We start from the raw sequence: 22,155 nt of genomic DNA on the forward strand, positions 1-22,155 counted from the left end.
GTCGAGTCTCCCTGTAAGGAACACCCCAACGGATCCGGATCCGCACGTGTGTGGCCGTCTCTATCAGTGAGCCTCGCAACTAAGCTGCCGGTCGGGCGTTTATCGGCGCCGCCGTGCTTCGCCTTATCGGACGGGCTATTAATCACCCCGCGTTTCCTACCGATAATCAATCGCGGGTCCAGCCTACTGCCTGGCCGCAACCTTAGGCCCCTTTCTCGGTCAGCCGACGCATCGGCCGCGCGCGCGCATTTTTCCCTCACACCTGTCCTCCGACCAGCGGTGATTAATTGCGCGGACTGTGGAGGAGGTCTCCACCAGTAGCTAGCATCGCGCTCGGCTGCGATGGATTGCTCTCCTTCCAGCTTCGTACCCCTATCCGATGTGCTTCGCTCGTCTCAACGGCTATTATGCCGCGCTTCGACGTCGTCATTCCATCCTGCGACTTTTCAACATATTATATTCCTTACTTCAAGCGATAACGTAGAACAAATGTAAGGCAATGTTAATTAGTTTTACGATCTACAGTTCGTACGTACGATTAATCGTAGTCATGTGAAACGACTCGTTTTACATGTAAATACGGCTGCACTGAAACATTTTGAAAGCATCTTATAATACAGGTGCGAATTAGTAATTCTTCTGGGTCTACTGGTCCAGTAGACCCAGAAGATGGCCGCTGAAACCGTGGCCGAAATGTTGGATTTCCCCAGCAGCAGTAGTTTTATACATTATGAGGCGGTACCACACCGAGGAAACTTTTATGTAGACTGGCTCTGGCCTACTCAATTATATTTAAAAACTGTGTCCGTATTTTGTGCCTTCGTTTTCCAGAAAATGTTTCCAAAGCGAAGAATCGTGTGTGTATGTGAATACTATGCAACTAAAACACACTTAATGTTACGCACTCGCATGGTTCTGATGACACTCTGTCTGCAAGTATCGCTTCATCTAAGAATTAGTATTCATTCCTAGAATTCTTTTGATTACTACGCTGTCTATTTAATTTAACAATTCCTATTTCCCTTTTCAAACTTTCCAGCCGGCGTGGCCGAGCGGTTCTAGGCGCTTCAATCTGGAACCGCGCGACCGCTACGGTTGCAGGTTCGAATCCTGCCTCGGGCATGGCTGAGTGTGATGTCCTTAGGTTAGTTAGGTTTAAGTAGTTCTAAGTTCTAGGGGACTGATGACCTCAGATGTTAAGTCCCATAGTGCTCAGAGCCACATGAACTTGAACCTTTTCAAACTTAAATTCTCTACCTTTTGTTTCATTTACTTGTTTACGGATTGATGAATTATAAATTTCCTTAAGGGGTTCTTATGGTTCCTCTAGAAGTAAATATATTGCTGTCTTAATACTTATGATATTCCTGTTCCCAGAAAAGAGAATTTTTTTCCCCAGTGACTAACATAATAGGGGAGCTCATTGATGTATATCAGAAATAATACTTGTGCTAATATTTTACCGTGATGACGTCCTGTAGTATATTTTGGTTCTGATAAATATTCTGTTAAGCGTTTAGCCTTATTTGAATTGCGTTAAGCTTTGTACCATATTTGCTTGCCACAATCGGAACGAGTCATTTCGTACAACTCGTATTCTTGATAATTACTATTAAAAACAGTCTTGATCGCGATTTATTTAACAAGGTGACCGGTTTCGACCACTACTCCAACAGAAAGAGGTTCCTACTCAACGGTCTGAAGATGACCACAGTAGTGGTCGAAACCGGTCACCTTGTTAAATAAATCGTGATCAAGACTGTTTTTAATAGTAATTATTTATAAGACATTGATCACTGCTGTTCCCATAATGCATTCAAAAGTAATTCGTAGTCTTGAGTCTATGTTAAGTAAAATCGTATGTCCAAAAGGACCGAAGCCTTTGATAGATCTATAGATATGCTTGTGACATACACGTACCTATCAAGAGTATCATATGACTGTGATATACACTTACCTATCAAGAGTATCAAATACCGAAGGCATGGCTGAATCTGTACTTGAGCACATCCGAACCGAAACTAAGATCACTTAGAAGGTTATGTTTTGTCGAACAATTCATTAATCTCTGGGATAAATATCCACTCTGTAGTGGAGTGTTTGCTGATATGAAGTTTCCTGCTAGATAAAAACTGTTCACAAGCCTGGGGCCTTTGTATTTCGTGGGCAACTACTCTGCCAATGAGGTATGGAAGGCAGGAGATGAACTCTGGCGGACATAAAGCTGTGCGGCCTTGGGAGAGCACTTGCCCTCGAAAGGTGACGGTTCCAGGTTCGTGTCCCTTTCCAGCGTACAGCTCTCATTTGACAGGATGTATTGGTCCATTAACCTGTCTTTCATAATTGACTTTACTACCTTTGAGAATAATGACAGTTGAGAAATCGATATATAGTTCTCTATGTCCTCCACATCAACTTTCTCTGGCAAAGTACTCTCGAATATTTAGAAAGATCCCTGATGTGAATTCCTTCATTATTGTTTGATAAGGAGGCTTGAATGCTCTCCATGCATTGCTTCAGCGTACAGACTCGAACTTCATCTAAGCTCGCTGACATTTTATTTTTTAACTTTTTATACACTTTTACTAACCTACTGTTCTGTGCACGATAACAGAATCATTCTACTTAGTGAAGAGTTATGTACAAGTGTAATATTTTCATTCTGGAAACATAATTTTTTTTAAAAAGTGACCTGAGTATACATATAAATATTTTGGTCCATTTTCAATATTATAAACACATACCAAATTTCGTATTCATTCGTGTTATGAAAGAACGCTGTTCATGGAGCCTTCTGAAACTCTATAAATGTTCTGCTCCTTCCCTACTCTCCTTCCTCAGAGACCGTCCTTCAGAAAACTCTCTCTTTCTACCATTAGCTGAATTATGAAAAAGGCGAATAGACCTGAGTTTTGGGGCTGGAGCAGAGTATCTTCAATGAAGATGTGACGGGAATTTGAACAAAAGTGACAGCCGTCTACAATGTGTTGTACTGGAATGGTGTAAGGTATGTGTCCACAAAGGTGAAGTTAAGAAGCGGGATTGTTTTAAATACTGTCTACGGAACAGCGCCGGCCGGTGTGGCCGTGCGGTTCTAGGCGCTCCAGTCTGGAACCGCGTGACCGCTACGGTCGCAGGTTCGAATCCTGCCTCGGGTATGGATGTGTGTGATATCTTTAGGTTAGTTAGGTTTAAGTAGTTCTAAGTTCTAGGGGACTGATGACCACAGATGTAAAGTCCCATAGTGCTCAGAGCCATTTGAACCATTTTTTTCTACGGAACATTACACGTATCGTAGACTCTAGGTTCAACGTGACTTTTAAAGTTTCAGCAAGGCTATTGATGGACTACTACTCTTTAAAAACGTAAGGATGGATCCTGGAGGTAATGTCCGTCTATGCACAGAAAATAGACTCATCATGTATCATGATTATTAAGACGGCTAGAACTGTGTGTTTAATTTTTATTTAAGATACAACAAGTTTTGCGGCGTTGGAGCCACACCTTCAGGGACACGTATGCACACAAACAATAGTAAGACGAATGAATACCCTGTTTCGATTAAAACGTAGCTTTAACATACACGAAGCTTTGCACGAAAAATTAGGTACTTACAGTTATTTCGTAACTTACTTGAAACAAGAACCAGTAGATTACCCAACATTCTTTGTCCAATTGTGATAAAAATGTTTAACCATCAAGAGCTCGGTAGTCCTGTTTAAAATATGGGCAGAAAGCAGGGAAACATCATCCCGATATAGGAAATGTAAAGTAAGAATAAAGTGGCAAGCTAGATGTATGTGAAAGGTAAAACAAATGATATGTGTAGGTGGTCGAAGCTACCTTTTCACTAGCAAACTAAAATAAATATATAGCGATAAGATTTATCGTGAAACGAATGGTGTATGGGTGATGAAACCTGTGTTTGTTCGGTAAGATAAAATAAATCGAATTAAGCAGGGCCTATAGGGTCGGAAGACAGGTGACGAAGGTCTAGTTGAAATAAAATGCTGCTTACAAAATAGACAGTTATCTAGATGAAATAAGTTCTGGAGAAAGGCAACTTAAAATTTTAATTTGACATACCTAAGGTGTAACATCGCCATGACAACATGACGTCCGCAATGATCACCTAGACGAACGGAACTGAAAAGTAAAACTGGCGCATGCGCGTAAGAACGTACGCAACGCAATGCGACATAGGAATAGAATCGTAAACAGCGGCAGCATCTTCACAAGTAATTTTAATGTGAAAGACAGAAGAACCTAAAATACAATTGTTATTTTATTTTTGAAATGTGGAGGACAGCCATGCATAGTGGAACACTTTTATGAAATAAAAGGAATAGTGTAGGACCTTACTAATGAACCTCTTCACGAAACGCAAATACATAAGTAGTGATGTATGAATCTTTGCTTGTCCATGCTTGGGCTCAAGAACTATTAATCATCGTTTGGATCAAACATTCTTATTCTAGGTTTCCTGTGTCGGGACGACAGTTAAACACTTTTAGCACAGATGAACAAAAAACGTTGGGTCACCTACTGGTTATCGTTTGAAATTAGTTTTGAAATACATGTAATTAAATATTTTTTTCTGTAGCTTCGTTTATAGTTCAAATACATTTCAGCCGAAGCAGGATCTTTATTCGTCTTACTCTTGTTTATACATAGATATATCCCTCAAGATGGGGCTTTAACGCCGCGAAACGTGTTGTACCACAAATAAAAATTTATCATAGAGCTGAAGCGGTATTATTCGTCACGTTACAGTTCTACATCCTAGGATACCCACAACACAAAATTTTCTGCCTCATCATGTAGTTACTCACCGCACTGCCCCACGTGTGACACCCTGATGGCCGCTCCACCGACGCAGGACTTCCTCCTGAGCTGGCACAGGTTGCGGTACGTGATGCCGTCGTTGCCGCAGACTGGCGCCAGCTCTGGCGGGCAGTCGCCGGGGCAAGCAGTACCTGCAACACAACACATCCTCGTGCTGTCATTGCGGAATTTGCTCCTCGATTCTACCAAAGCTACGAGGGTGAGTCAAATGAAAACCTTAAATATTTTTTTAAATATTATTTATTGTGCAGAAGTGGTACAAAGTTGTATCACTGTTCAACATAATCTCCACCACGCTCAATGCAAGTCCTCCACCGTTTACAAACTGCATAAATTCCTTTAGAAAAGAAATCTTTTGGTAGTCCGCGCAACCACTCATGCACCTCATGGAATACCACTTCAACAGAACGGAACTTCTTTCCTCCCATTGCGTCTTTGAGTGGTCCAAACGTATGGCAATCACTTGGGGCAAGGTCTGGTCTGTATGGTGGATGAGAAAGACACTCAAAATGCAGGCCTGTGATTGCTGCAACTGTTGTAAGGTCAGTGTGGGGTTTTGCATTGTCATGTTGCAAAAGGGTACCTGCTGACAGCAATCCACGTCGCTTTGATTTGATTGCAGGCCGCAGATGATTTTCTAGGAGATCTGTGTATGATGCACTGGTGACAGTGGTCCCTCTAGGTGTGTAATGCTCCAAAATGACACCTTTTCCGTCCAAAAAGAAAGTCCGTGTAATCCTCCCTGCTGATGGTTCTGTTCGAAACTTCTTTGGTTTTGGTGATGAGGAATGGCGCCATTCCTTGCTCGTTCTCTTCGTTTCCGGTTGGTGGAAGTGAACCCAGGTTCCGTCCCCATAACGATTCTTGCAAGGAAGCCATCACCTTCTAGTTCAAAGCGCCGAAGAAGTTCTTCACAAGCATCAACACGTCGTTCTCTCATTTCAAGAGTCAGCTGAAGCGGCACCCATCTTGCAGATACTTTGTGAAACTGAAGCATATAATGTACAATGTGGTGTGCTGACCCATGACTGATCTGTAAACATGCTGCAATGTCATTCAGTGTCACTCGGCGGTTTTCCTTCATTATGGCTTCAACTGCTGCAATGTTCTGTGTAGCCACAACTCGTTGTGCCTGACCTGGACGAGGATTATCTTCCACTTAAGTCACACCATTTGAGAACTTCCTACTGCATTCGTAGACTTGCTGCTGTGACAAACGTGCAGTACCGTACTGAACCTTCATTCCTCGATGAATTTCAATAGGTTCCAATAGGTTCACGCAAAAACCAATTAACAGAAAGCTGTTCTTCCTTGGTGCAAGCCACAAGTGCGGCGGCAATCTTTATACTGATACTGCGACGGTATGTGTGCACCTGCACTATGCTGCCACCTACAGGCCATTCTGCACGTTTTTGTAGCACGGTTACCAACTTACAGGATAACGGCGCGAAATTTCGATTTGTTATTACAAATTTAAGGTTTTCATTTGACTCACCCTCGTACACTGCACAGAGGTGTCATTCCTTGTTCAGCGCAATCGTTTTGCTGCCTTTAAAAGATACATACACTTCTTCACTACATCTTGTACTACAGAGAAATGTGGACTATTCACATTTACTTCGTACCAACTGATTATCCGGTGCTGCTCAGTTGCTATGGGATGGGAAACTTGGGAAAGAAGAAAATTTAAGTGTTTGAGGTTTGAGGCTATATGATGGACGTTAAAAAGTAGATCGACTGATGAGACAAGAAACGAGGAGATCGTACGCAGAATCATAGAGGAAAGAAACATATGAAATATACTGACGATAAAGAGGACAGAGTTATAGAACATCTGTTAAGAGATCAGGAATTAACTTCCATGGTACTAGAGAACGCTGTAGGGGTTGAAAACCGTAGCGACGTTGGAATATAGTTCTAAAACGAAAAAGAAGCGTGCATACACTATTATGTATACATATTTGCAGTAGCACATGTACTACAAAAAACAACGCACACAGTAACGAATCCAGCTACACCAAAATTACGAGCCCAACAGAAGACACATAAACGGAGGATTCCGATTCGGCCCCCAATGAATTGCATAAATAGTGCATCATATTTAACAAGCAAAAAACTAAACAGGCAAATTAAAAAAAAACTTTATACTTTCAACAATCAAAAATTCGCATACTCTGGCAAGAGATATGAAAGACATACAAATACCACCTAATGGTAAATTTATTTCTTTTGATGGCTCTAATCTATATACCAATGTGCCAGTACAGGCAACTATCCAACAATAAAATAGAACCTGTTAATATACAGGAAAATATCCATGCCTGGAACACTTGAAATAGCACTATCACAACATTAGTATGAATTTAACAACAAAATTTATACCCAAGCAGATGGAGTAACCATAGGTGATAGTGTAGCAGGCACATTAGCCGATATTTTGTTAAATTCTCTGGATGAGAAATTCTTTAACTAAGATTGGCCTATTTTCATCCAAATTGTATACTATTTTGGTATATAGACGGTACCGCATGTTGGTAGATGGCAGCCGCGCAGATATGCACCCCACAATAAAATTCACTATGGAAATTGAGGAAGACAATATTATTATCTAGACCTCACAATTGACAAAAGTAAAAATCTCTACACATTTGATATCTATAGAAAGAATACCACTTCTGACAATATTTTAAATGCCAATTCCTGTCACGCAATGGCTGAGAAACTAGCATTTTCCCATTCAATGATTAATAGATTAAAATTCTACCATCAGAAAAGTTATCAATTTAAAAAGAACTTAACACATTTCGTTATATACCGGTAGCCTATGCAAATGATTTTGACCCCAACATAATCACAAAATTATACTACAAATGTAGAAGACCAAGGCAAAACACAGTGCATAGTGAGATATGCCTAATGCGAGAGACACCGACACAGAAAATAAGATACGTACCAGCAGTCTACCATGTTAAAATCTCCAACAGAATTAGTGCACTTTTTAAAGCCACATATATTCCTCTAAGCTTTCGAACCAATAACAACCCTTCAGTAAAATTACTTTCCGCCACCACTAGAACATCGAAAAATGATAATCCAGGCTTATATAAAATCAGATGTAGCAGCTGTAATAGCTTTTACATTGGCCAAACAGGAATAAATTTTAACGTAAGATATAAAGAACACATTAGAGAGAGCGAATATAATGTCAAGCTTCTTTCTAGACTTGAAAAATCAAAATCACACTACTGATACGATCGAAAACGCCCTTCAGATTCAGCACAGAATACCAAACGGTTTTGCTATGAACATTCTTCAAGAATAAGAAATCTATATGTACCCGAGTAAATACCTACAACACATATTAAACAAACATACAGAACTTAGACGCAATTACTACCTCAAAAACTTTATTGATCTTTTACAACTCGAAAATGGGTAAATCGGAAGTAGCATGTACAACAACCAAAGACAGTCGTAACAAATTTTAGTTAATAAAATAATATCGCTGTTCATCTGCACAATCTTTGTAAACATATGCCGTCGACGAGTGGAACAATCAAACTGCTGTTACGTCGCAATTAACATTTTCTTTTCAGCATCTTGACATCTTATTAAAGCAGTGACAGTTATGAAACAGTGCACTATCGGTGTAATACGGACGTCACATCAGTCTAGATGTGAGTACACTACAGCTACTTCAATACAAATGGCATTAGCATCTCAGCAGAATTGTAATTGGACGTACTTGAAAATGGCGATAAAGCCGAAACAGTCTGACGTAAATAAAGATTACTTATTATAAGCGTCCATGGTGCATCTGTTCTAATACTCATGTCGTTATCAGACCTGTTCTAACAATCATGTCGTTATCAGACACATATTTTGCAGTTGGAGGTCAAGGAGAAAAAAAAAACACTTCAGTACGTAAGAAGATCATTGTCAGTAACTTATAAAAATAAGTGTGAACAATAAAACTTACTGATAGAATTACAAACCTTATTTCATTCTAGAAGTGTTCGATTTCCTAGCAACCGTTGAATGTCCACATCGTTCTTGAATGTTTAATTTATTCTAAAAGTCTCTAGAAAGTTCTAGCACATATACTCAGTTAAGTGAGTCTGTCACCAGACAGTGTACGAATCTAAAACCGAACTCGCCTTCTATCGGATTACACGGTTTGTTCCTCACTTATCTACGGTAATGGTTGAACTTGGTGGCTCTGGACAAAATTACTTGAAGAAATACAGTAACCACCCCCTGTCTATATTGTTTTATCTGTGTCAAGACGCCTTTAACGTAATACACACATCAATACGTTTTTGTTACCTGCATTATGTTTAACACTGAATCTGCTGTCTGTGCTGTAGCTTATAGTTCCATTTTCAAACCAGCCACATAGGCAACACTGTGTTGCTAAATCCTTTGAAGAAGCTAAAATATTCGTGCTATACTTATAAATACCAAAAAGGTATGGACATGTTACGGAATAAAGGCAGTTGCAGAGTTCAAGGGGTAGTACATAAAAATGTATGTACTGAAAGAATTATAAATGTAATACAGTGGGTATTGCATTGATGAAAACCTGAGACGTGTCTTGACATAAATAAAGCTATAAAAAGATGGTGGTTGCTGTATTTCTTCAAGTAATGCCATTATGTCCCATGTATCTACGTCCTCTATTACAAAACATAGGCATCATAAGTCAGATTTAATTTAATTTAATAAGAAATAAAGATTAGCAGAATTTTTCATTTTTCTGTACGGTTGAAAATGGCTACCTAATGTTACACGATTATTCCGATCTTGAAGTAACAGAAACGTAAATCAGGTGTATTGTACTGTAAAGTGAAAGTAAAACACAGAAATTGTAGAACAAAATATCTTATATATTCACTACACCTCATGATAGTGTAGTCCAATGGTGTGCGGCCTGCGTATACAGTTTATCACAAAACTAAATCCAATCTCATGTTAGCCAAAACAGATGTGTATTGCAGTCGGTGTGTGTTACAGAACAGATATAGGATGTCGGATTCGGCTATGATTGCCATCTGATTAGAATACCCCATAGTTGCCTGTCATTCATCCAGTACATATAAACGAGAATTTGTGTATGTGCGTTTGTAGGAACATTAATGATACCCTGTAACAGATAGAGGTGAGAAAGTTTTACATTCCATTAGACTTAAATCTCGGAACAACCACTAAACATGTTAATGATCATATTAAATATGGGTTTAACACTAATAGTAGTGACCTTCGATTATTTTTGCATTCCCTTTCCTGTTCCGTGTTCAGGCGCGTTAAGATCATCTCACCCCACGACAGTGTAGTCCAGTGATGAGCTGTATGTGTATCCAGTTTGATTTAAGTTGCCCTAACTTCAAGAGTTATTCTGGAATTCACACACCTAATAATAATAACATATTCATCATTAAATGTACACATGTCTAGGAATCATCTGGAGCCTCAGGTTTTCAGAAGGTACTCACATGATCTGCATCGTGTGGTTAACGCTCATGGCCTTATAGCGTTAGCGCCGCCGTTGCGGAAAATACTTCCCCCTCTGGTTCTGCTTTTGGAAGCGTGCGTTGTCACATCAAACATTAACCCATGGACGTGCCACCCCATACCAGTATCCCTGCAGTCAGTTGCGTGTGCACGCAACACGGAACGGGTTCGAAAATAGAACTGTCCATTCCAGCTAAAAAAAAAAAAAAAAAAAAAAAAAAAAAAAAAAAAAAAAAAAAAAAAAAAAAAAAAAAAATCTTTCTGAATTGCGATGCGAAAAATGACCCAAACGGGTTTATTGACATAGGAAGACATACAGCGTTTCGATTCAGTGAAGTGCTAGAAAACTTTAAGTTTTAAGCGAGTAAACCTAATATAGAGATAACACATAAAACTGCGGTCTACACTATTATGATGGCAGTGAACTGTCTTGTGAACAGCAGGATAAAATGTCTGTAAGTGTATTTCGTACGATCGTTTCAACTATGACTCCGTTCCTATAACTAAACTCTGATAGCCGCTTTCAGTTACGAACGTAATATTTACTATCGCACAATATACGATGTAGTCCTATTTGAACATTTTCTATTGGTAAATATTATGCTTTTTTGTTTGAGTACCTGGAGCTTTATTGCCTTATACCGGAAGTGGCTATTTGCTTTCTACTTCATGCATCCTCGAAAAAATAGGCCATAATTCCGTCGAAAGAAAAAATGAAATATTGTAAGCTTGCCACTCCCTTTGAACCTGTATCTGAATATCATTATAATAATGTATTACGAACTTCGTTTCTGCCCTGAAATATGCCCCCGAGACTGAATATCAATGATTAATAACGCACTATAGCTTCATATATTGAGTGTCGAAGATGGCAAAGCTTACGAAAGCTTAGTGGGTGGGTGGGCGTATATTTGTAGGTAACAAGCTGAATTTTGAACAAAAACACTGACTGCAAACATGATACACAACTGCCTGGAAGTGTGAAAAAATTGGGGATAGAATGCTCTATATGTCCAGGACAAACACTTTTGTCATCCGTGCCCTATACTGTCTAATAATCTCAATACGGTGAGCTTGTGTGGGGAAAGCAATAATTTACGATGACACCATGTGCGATGCTTTACCTGAATTGCTTAAAAGTTGTTAAGAAAGATAAATGTAAGTGATGCTAACCTATGTAGTTTAGTCCCCGAGCAAATCACAATGTAAGTGAACAGACCACGTTTTATATGAAGCCAGTCTTAAACATTCACACTTGGAGGTAACGATCACGTGGAAGAATTTGTGAACAACCGGCAGGTGCGACAGCGAATTTCGCGACGACCGAACCTATGATGAATCCAGTATCATGAACGAAGAAACGAGGTACACAAAGCTATACTTGACGGATAAAATCAAACATCGGATAAGAATGTTTAACATTCGCTTCTAACGTCAGAGCACACGAATTTGTAAAAATAAATTTTCATGCTTCTGGAAAACGAAATTGCGAGTGAGAGTGTCTGTTTGTAAGTAACGAATTTCCGGATGGTAAAGTCAGAATCGGATACCATTCACAACGTGTTGTGATGGTCAGAGAAGTGAAGGACATAATATATTTCATGAAGCGTTTATTAAAGAATTTGTCATAGCTGCAGTACATACGTTTGCCGGCTAGTCTCGAACCAAGTGGTTCATTCTCCAGCCTGAGCTACTGAGGCTGCATTGAAAGTGCCTGATCTCAATATCGATCATCATAATTTCAATACATACTTTACTAAGTAATAGTGGATGACTGTCACAACAACACGTGCCTACTTAGCAAGTCACAATCAAACAGTTTGACCGGGTACTCTCAGTGCAGCCTCAGAAAATCGCGCTTCAGAATGTACCGGTTGGTTCGAAACTAGTCGCCAGATATAGATACTACAACTGCGGCAGATTTGAAAATAAAAGCTTTATGAAACATTAAAAACACGTTGCTGTTCTTGTATCAACAAAATGTTGAAACTGAAAAGAATGCATGAAATTTTCGACGCCAAGTATGAACGCAAAATGCAATGCGAAAACGACGTGATTTTACATAACTCCAATACTCCTGTGATTTTTAATCATGTGAATGCAATCTGAACGCTGACAACCTGTGCAGAAAGTTGCTGGTCCAACGTACCCGTATCAGATATAAAAGAGCCTAAATCACTTCTACCAGGTTTAATGCCCAGGACTAAAAAAATGAGACTGGCTTGTGCTTCAAAGCGCATGGGGCATCCACCCGAAAAATACGCGCTCATTTCTCTGACTGCACGGCACTAGTCAGAGGATTGGCACAAGGGATACTTGCACCTCCCATTTCGCAAAAGATGCACCATTCCACCGGACAGCGTTGCTTACTGGCATATCATCCATGGTTTTGCAATTCCAGCTTGCCCTGCAATTCCCTACTTATGGAGTTCCCTTTGTGTTGTTTTGGTGCGGATATGGTTCGCGAGTAAGACATTCAGTTCAGGAGTAACTTTTCCAGTTGTTGTCCTCTTATTTTTCCTCATAATAGTCTTCAATAGTTGTCAGTTAAGATCACTAAACACACACTCTCGTCCTTGTCATGACTTAGTCTATTGTGTTTTTCCGCTTTCCCGCATGGAGTATAAATATTCGGTACGGTGGCTGACACTTGCTGTATATTGAGGACATCGTGCACGTGCCGTTCGTATTCAAAACCAACACCACAACCCGCAGGCATTGTTAGCATCTGCAGATATGTTCAATCATGCATTTCTCGCCTTATTTCCACATTTATGTCTCCCTGTACTTCAACACGGAATAGAAATTCGATTGGACTTATCAATGCCGCGCGAGGTAGCCGCGCAGTCTTAGGCCCCTTGCAACGGTTCGCGTGGCTCCCCCCGTCGGAGGTTCGAGTCATCCCTCGGGCATGAGTGTGTGTGTTGACCTTAGCGTAAGTTAATTTAAGTTAGATTTAGTAGTATGTAAGCCTAGTGACCGATGATCTCAGCAATTTGGTCCCATAGGAACTTACCACATACACTCCTGGAAATGGAAAAAAGAACACATTGACACCGGTGTGTCAGACCCACCATACTTGCTCCGGACACTGCGAGAGGGCTGTACAAGCAATGATCACACGCACGGCACAGCGGACACACCAGGAACCGCGGTGTTGGCCGTCGAATGGCGCTAGCTGCGCAGCATTTGTGCACCGCCGCCGTCAGTGTCAGCCAGTTTGCCGTGGCATACGGAGCTCCATCGCAGTCTTTAACACTGGTAGCATGCCGCGACAGCGTGGACGTGAACCGTATGTGCAGTTGACGGACTTTGAGCGAGGGCGTATAGTGGGCATGCGGGAGGCCGGGTGGACGTACCGCCGAATTGCTCAACACGTGGGGCGTGAGGTCTCCACAGTACATCGATGTTGTCGCCAGTGGTCGGCGGAAGGTGCACGTGCCCGTCGACCTGGGACCGGACCGCAGCGACGCACGGATGCACGCCAAGACCGTAGGATCCTACGCAGTGCCGTAGGGGACCGCACCGCCACTTCCCAGCAAATTAGGGACACTGTTGCTCCTGGGGTATCGGCGAGGACCATTCGCAACCGTCTCCATGAAGCTGGGCTACGGTCCCGCACACCGTTAGGCCGTCTTCCGCTCACGCCCCAACATCGTGCAGCCCGCCTCCAGTGGTGTCGCGACAGGCGTGAATGGAGGGACGAATGGAGACGTGTCGTCTTCAGCGATGAGAGCCGCTTCTGCCTTGGTGCCAATGATGGTCGTATGCGTGTTTGGCGCCGTGCAGGTGAGCGCCACAATCAGGACTGCATACGACCGAGGCACACAGGGCCAACACCCGGCATCATGGTGTGGGGAGCGATCTCCTACACTGGCCGTACACCACTGGTGATCGTCGAGGGGACACTGAATAGTGCACGGTACATCCAAACCGTCATCGAACCCATCGTTCTACCATTCCTAGACCGGCAAGGGAACTTGCTGTTCCAACAGGACAATGCACGTCCGCATGTATCCCGTGCCACCCAACGTGCTCTAGAAGGTGTAAGTCAAGTACCCTGGCCAGCAAGATCTCCGGATCTGTCCCCCATTGAGCATGTTTGGGACTGGATGAAGCGTCGTCTCACGCGGTCTGCACGTCCAGCACGAACGCTGGTCCAACTGAGGCGCCAGGTGGAAATGGCATGGCAAGCCGTTCCACAGGACTACATCCAGCATCTCTACGATCGTCTCCATGGGAGAATAGCAGCCTGCATTGCTGCGAAAGGTGGATATACACTGTACTAGTACCGACATTGTGCATGCTCTGTTGCCTATGTCTATGTGCCTGTGGTTCTGTCAGTCTGATCATGTGATGTATCTGACCCCAGGAATGTGTCAATAAAGTTTCCCCTTCCTGGGACAATGAATTCACGGTGTTCTTATTTCAATTTCCAGGAGTGTATTTCCAAAAAACTTACCTATGATCTTGTTCATAATACTGAACAACATCGATCTTCAACCAACAAAGGTTGCTTCATCAAAACAGTTTGTTACCTCGAAAGCGGCTCTCCGATTTTCTACGAATATACACGGTAGTGTAACTTTAATGGCCAACTCTCTTCGAAGAAGGGAGCCATGTGGTATGATACACGCCAAGGAATGCTGTTGGCTCATAGCAAACAGAGTCACCACAGACTTGATGACAATGCAGTGACTCTGCAAAGAGTTTGTGAAAGAAGCTGGTATCGATACATTTTGGAACTCCTTAGTGCAATACACCTCTGAAATGGTTTGATGTCGTACTTTTAATCCGACTTGACGGGGACGCCAAGCACTCGAGCAGTACTTGAGACTAGGTCTTCCTTGTGTTCTGTATGCCGTCTCCTACATAGATGAGCTACAGTTTCCTTGGATTCTCCCAATAATCTGAAATCGATCTTTCACCTTCCCTATTAACGCCCTTCATATCGCTTGGCAATGTTACGCCTAGATTTTTAATCGACCTGACTGTGTCAAGCAGCATACCGCCAATGCTGTAATCAAACATTACATGTCTATTTTTCCTGGTCATCCGCGTGAACTTACGGTAACTTAGGGGAAACTGTCATTATCACCTCAAATATTCTGGCGATTTTCTACGACTAGACGTGGTAGTGTAACTTTAATGACCAACTCTGTTCCAAGAAGGAAGTCATGTGGTATGAAACATGCTAAGGAATGTTGTTGGCTCATAGCAAACAGACTCACCACAGACTGGCTGAACCATCCTGCAACATCAACGGCAACACTAAGCCGTACGTTACAGCTCCATCAGCAAACAGTCGCAGACTGCTGCTCACACTTTCCGTCAGATAGAGAACTAGAGCGACTCTACCACACTTCCATATAGAAATCCTGACGATACCCTTGTCTGTGACGAGCGCTAGAAATTCAGGACAATGTACTGTTAATTAATAACTCCTTAGCCATGCACATATCTGGAAACCCATTCCGCATTCTCGGGACTGTCCTAATAGTCTACAGCGGGGCACTGCGTCAAGAGCTTTCCGTAAAGTTAGGAATGTGGAATCTGCCTGTTGCCCATCATCCATGTTGCACAGGATGTCGAGTCAGAGAAGGGTACAGGGACTTTCGGATGAGCGTTTTACCATTATGAAATTTGTTGTATTTGAACTTAGCTTATGCTGAAGAATAATGTAGTAAAACGGTGTTAAAGATACCGGTCTGTAGTTTTGCGGCTTCGTTGGTTTGCCTTTCTTGTATATAGGAGTCATCTGCGCTCTTTGCAGAAGCTTTGAACTTCGCGCTAGGCAGCAGATTCGCCATCGTCCTGCATGAATAATGGTTAAAACATTCAGTTTTCCTTTTTCGGTCTTCTGTTACCACAACTAAGTGGTCGACGAGTCGCAGCATAGAAGCCTACTACCCACTAACAGATTTTACGTAGAATGAGATTATTCTCTGACTCCCGGCCAAGGTATCACAGTGGAAGTTGTCGTATGCTTCTCGCATCGATCTCTTTTCAGACGCACGAATTTCTACCAACTTTCACCAGTCAGCATTCGTGCATTCTCTTTTGTACAGTATGTGCAACAATCTCCGTTTCCAGTGCATTTTCCGAATTTTTGTTATTAAACCAAGATGGATGCTGCTTTAATCCATTTACTCGGCAGATATTTCTCTGCAGCGCGATTTACAATCAATTTGAACATGGCTTACAATTCCTGTGCGTCGGTCATACCTAAATGATGTCCATTCATTGTCCTAGTAGGAGGTTAACAACGACTTATCTGCTCTTTCCAGCATAAAAATTCTCCTAGCCTTTCTTGATGGATTCATTGACTTAGGTAACCATCGTCGTTATATCATGATCACTCGTGTCTGCCTCTATACTGACACTTTTGATAAGGTCAGGCCTGATTGTAGCTGCAAGGTCTGAAATACTTCCATTGCTTGTGGATTGTCGAAGTACCTGCTAAAGAGAGTTTTCGAAAAGTGTTCGGAACTACTTTACAAGACTGTCTGTGATGACACCTGCAATGTGTCCACATATGTCCCAATCGATGCTCCGTAGGTTAAGGTCACATGCAACTATACTGCATGATCAGCGCATTTCCGTGTTACTTAGAATAGACTTTCTTTAAATGATTCCACAAATGTTACAGTGAAATGTGGGAGCCCTTAAAAACATCCGATGATTAAACGTGAGGAGGCTTATGCCACTGCTGAATAGGTCACAAAAATAGCTGGTCACTCGCTGTTCCGAAATTTTTATTTATTGACGTGTTTCGGGCACAGACTATCATCACAATAAATGGTTCAAATGGTTCTGAGCACTATGGGACTTAACTTATCAGGTCATCAGTCCCCTAGAACTTAGAACTCCTTAATTAACTACTAATTAATTAATGTCGACTTCTAGAGAAACAAAACTTTTGTAGACTCCATGAACATTCCACCTCCTATGGCGCCTGATGTGTTTTAGATATATGTTACATGCCCCGTTATATTTTTCTGAACTTTCTATTTCGATTTTCAGCCAGCTCTCGGCTCCGAGAATTTAAGCTCGGCTGCTTTCCTGCAGGCAGTACGTGCAGGAAGTTTTTTTTTACGATTGCTTTACTGTTAAAATTTGGACAGTCCAGGTGTCTTTACTTTGTACACAATCTGATTATGCCCTCCAGGTGTAGACTGGAGAGCGTTCGTTAGAGACCTTAAACTCTCATTTAGACTAAAAAGCCACATGTGCACACCATAAGCACTCTGCTTCCGAAATAGGTATTTGTTGTGTACTGTGCACCCATGGTGTGGCAACGAGAACCCTACTGTTCTCTACCCTATGATGAAGGTCCAGAAATGTGCTGCCAAGACAGTCACAGAATCGACGGAGCCTCTAGTTGAGAAGCTACACTCGGCTCGAAACCAAACAAACACGATAAATTCTGGGTATGATATTTCAAATTGTGAACTCTCATTGTAGCCCGTGAGCGAGGCCAGCAGTCTTCACCACTTGCTTCAGTTTCCTGTATGAACTGAGTGTGGCTTCAGAACGGAAACTACAGTCACTGGTGTCGATGTTATCCACAAAATGCAAATGGATGCACCCCGCACACCCGATGGACGCAGACAGGTCCTCGGATGAGGCACCGTGGCAGCCATATTGAGTGCGTACTGGACTTTTTTCGCGCCTTCGACCTATACCCCTAAAGCCCTCCTTGAAGTGATTAACATGGGAACTCCCAACAACTAGCAAGCCCATTTCCTTCGTGTGTCTGCTCGGGCTCTACAGAGGGAGCGGCCACTTGTTCGCCCACCGAGTGAATGGACGTTGCCATACAGCCTGTACCCACATTTTGATTCTCAATCTCGAGCGACGCAAACTGGTTATAAACCACCCCTATGCTACGAGCGCGGCTGCCCAACCTCGGGTACACTGGGTGTTGCCTCGGCAGCTGAGTCCGTGGCCGAAACAAGCGGCACATTAAGTGTCCTTTCCAACATGCCAGTTTTTCCCCCGCCGCTGCACTGTGAGGCAGCAGCTTGTAGAAGACTGAACGTAACCAACAATGTGTTCAGCTGCTCGTGAATTGCAGCCTAATCCTCCTGCACACTCCCTGCCTATCCTACTATTATGATTCTACTGAAAGCAACAGGTAATTAAAAAGATTAAAACGAGACTAGTTATCTTTTAAACACAGTTTTGCACTACAGCACATGGTAGAAACAGATATGCGAGGTATGAGAAAAACACTATACTTTCATTGCCACTAGTGCACGCTGGAAACATACACAATGGATTTGCTCTCCTGCTGGTTCTCAAACGAAGACTGGCGCCTGACTGAGGTCCCTACAACCGTCACTGGCTGTTCAAACCAAACAAACGACGGGAACGAAGCAGACATATTTTTTCTTTTTTTTTGAGTCATCAGTCCCCTGACCCGTCTGATGCAGCCCGCCACGAAGTCATCTCCTGCGCCGACTTCTTCATCTCGGAATAACACTTGCAACCTACGCCCTGGTTATTTGCTGTTGTATTCCAGTCTCTCTCCAGTAACATGGAATTTATTTCTTGATGTCTTAACACATGTACTACCATTCTGTCCTTTCTTCCTCAGTGTTTTACACATATTCCTTTCCTCGCCGATTCTCCTCATTCCTTACCTTATCAATCTACTTAATTTTCAACTTCTTCTGTAGCACCACATCTTAAGTGCTTCGATTCTCCTCAGTTCCTGTTTTCTCACTGTCCATTTTCGCTGCCATACAATGCTGTGCCCTAACGCACATTCTCATAAATTTATTTCTCAAATGAAGGCCTTTATTTGAAACTATTAGACTTCTCTTTGCCAGAAATGTTCCTTTTGCCTGTGCTAGTCTGCTTTTTATGTCTTCCCTGCTGCGTAAATAACAGAACTCCAAAACTTCATCTACACGCATCCTGGTTTTAAATTTCTCGCTGTTCTCATTGCTGCAATTTCTCATTATTTTCATCTTTCTGTCCTTTACACTGAGTCCATATCTGTACCAGTAAGACTGTTCATTCCATGTAACAGGGCCTGTAATTCTTCTTCACTTTCACTGAAGACGACCATGTCATCAACGAATCTTATTGTTAACTTCCTCTCATCTTGAATTTCAGTTCCACTCTTGAACCTTTCTGTTATTCCCGTCACTGATTTTTCAATGTATAAGTGCAACAGTAGGTGCAGAAGACTACACCCCTATTTTACATCCTATTTTAATCCGAGCACTTCGTTCTTTGTCTTCCATTCTCATTGCTCCCTCTTGGTTCTTGTGTATAGTGTATATTAGCCGTCTTTCGCTTTGGCTACCCTTTATTTTTATGAGAATTTCGAAGATGTTGCACCACTTTAGACAGTCAATCGCTTTTTCCTGGTCGACAAATCCTATTAACGTGTCTTGATTTGTCTTTACTCTTGATTCCATTAACAACCGCAACGCCACAGCTGCCCCTCTTTCAAACGTATCATCCCTTTCAAACGTATCATCATCTAACATATCCTCAACTTTCTTTCCGTACTTCTGATGTTATCCTTGTCAGAAACTTTTATGCATGTGTTTTTAAGCTGATAGTGCGACAACTATCGCATGTGGTGGCTCTACAAACTCGTATGTACTAAAACGCAACATTACTCAAAGAAATGAAATAAAATTTATACACGGCCCAGTCACATTAATGTGACCACCGCCAACTTTCGAAGTCAGACTGGAACAATCGGTCACACATAGCAGGTAGCGACCCTAGCTGTATACGGTCCTAGGGTATACGAGTATAAAGCGAGTCGGACAACAGTGCAGTTGTTGTCGTAATCCGGAAACGGAACTATGTATCTGACGTACAGAAGGGAATGATTTAGGCTTCCGGGCAAAGGGTTGAAGCATCTCCGAAACGGCCTAGGTCCGTGAAATTTCCGCGTACTGCCACAGGTGAAGTATACCTGCATGGCAAGACGGCACTATTTAAAACCGATGCTGAGCCAAATGTGGTGCACCACAGGCCATAGACTACAGAGGTGAACCATGCACGCGGAGATGCGCACGTGCGAATAGATGTGCAACTGTTGAGCACGTGAGAGCCCAGATTAACCAAGGGGCCACCAACAAAGTCTCCTCAATGACCGTTCAGCGAACCTTGCTGCGTGTGGGCCTGCTTCGTACACCTTTTAATGCCTATGTCATGTACCCCACGCTGACGGCTCTTCATCGGCGACGAAGGGTGAAATTAATACACCAGTACTGCAACTAGACGTCCAATGAGGGGTGGCAAATGGACTTTTCAAATGGATTACGTTTTATGATAGATCGGGCGTGAAACACCTGAACACCCTGCAACAATGGTCGGAAGGGTCTAGGGCGAAGGAGGTAACGTTATGACCTGGGGAATGTTTTCGTGGCAGTCCCTTGGTTATCTCGTCTTTCTAGATGGCACAATGGATCAACAGAAGAGACCCCCGTCCACCGCTACATCCATTTTGTCCTTCGCTGGCACGAAGACATCTACCAGCAGGACAATGCAACATGTCGCGCAGCAATCAGTGTACGTGCGTGATTTGAAGAGCAGCAGGAGCATTTTACATTCTCCCCTGGCCTCCAGACTCCCTTGACTTACACCCATTCGAGAATCTGTGGAACCGTCTCGATCTGGCTGTTTCCGCCATGGGTCCTTAGCCGAGAAACTTAGCGCAGCTGACCACGGCATGGCTCCACATCCCTGTAGGTACCTTGCAGTACCTCACTGACTCTCTACCTGCACTTGTCGCAACGGTCCGCGCTGCAGGAGGCGGCTACTCAAGCTTCAGAAAGGCGTTCACATTAATGTGACTGGACAGTGTATAGCAGCAGCGTCCATACGTTATTACGCGGCCGTGGTGGCCGAGCAGTTGTAGGTGCTTCAGTCCGTAACCACGCGGCTGCTACGGTAGCAGGTTCGAATCCTCTCTCGGGCATGAATGTGTGTGACGTCCTTAGGTTAGTTAGGTTTAAGTAGTTCTAAGTGTAGGGGACTGATGACCTCAGATGTTATGTCCCATAGTGCTTACAGCCATTTGAACCATTTGAATCCATACGTTATTTGTATTAGTTAGCGTATCAGAAAGAAAATCTTGTGAATGTGAATTTTATTCATCACATACTATGCTGCTACGTTTATTCACAGTCAGAACCGCAGGAGAATAAAGTACAGACTATTCTGTAGCAGTTAATGGAGAATTAGAATAAATTGATGTTGATATAGAACTGGCAACAGTAATAATTTAAATAGTTCCGTACTACTTTAGTGGTTCTGCCACTTAAATTATGAATATTACGCAAATAGCATAATTCCTAACGTTGGTCAGTAAAGTGTATAACAGATATGTAACTGGACAAACACACCCACTATTTTCCTATAACCTAAAGCGTCCGTCGCCGTCCAATTGCCTCATCCAGATCGTTTATTAGACGCGGATTGTATTCTCCGGGCGTAATTCGCAACTGTATTGCGGCACACGATACGAAGCCTTTGAATTAAACATCTCTTTCCCGAGAGACTTGTGCTGTTTCCAGACTTGGTTAATCATGATGGACTGGTCGCAAGGGAGAGAGGCTCCTTTAGCAGGCGGTAATTACGGATCCCGCTTTCCACGCGATGCGCTGTTTGGTGTCGGTTTTGTACTTCCACAAGAAAGTAATCTTTGAAAAGACGAAAAATGAAGTAAGCGGAAACGTATATTACACTCCTTACGGTCTGGGAAAATGAGTAGGTAAATTATTTAGCGCAAAAATTCTGTTCGAATATGACTCTAGGGACACAGAA

The 22,155-nt window shown here is 42.5% G+C and overlaps 1 protein-coding gene across 1 annotated transcript in view; it reads right to left on the bottom strand.

The window, feature by feature from the left end:
• LOC124594003 (agrin-like) overlaps positions 1-4,992 on the bottom strand; it is a 197,689-nt gene extending 192,697 nt beyond the window's left edge. Inside the window, exon 1 of the mRNA XM_047132354.1 lies at positions 4,833-4,992. Within this exon, the coding sequence (XP_046988310.1) occupies positions 4,833-4,992 (160 nt within the window). The remainder of the gene's footprint in view (positions 1-4,832) is intronic.
• Between the last annotated feature and the right edge of the window lie 17,163 nt (positions 4,993-22,155).

This window comes from Schistocerca americana, chromosome 2 (assembly GCF_021461395.2).
Source record: "Schistocerca americana isolate TAMUIC-IGC-003095 chromosome 2, iqSchAmer2.1, whole genome shotgun sequence".
Classification (NCBI taxonomy): domain Eukaryota; kingdom Metazoa; phylum Arthropoda; class Insecta; order Orthoptera; family Acrididae; genus Schistocerca; species Schistocerca americana.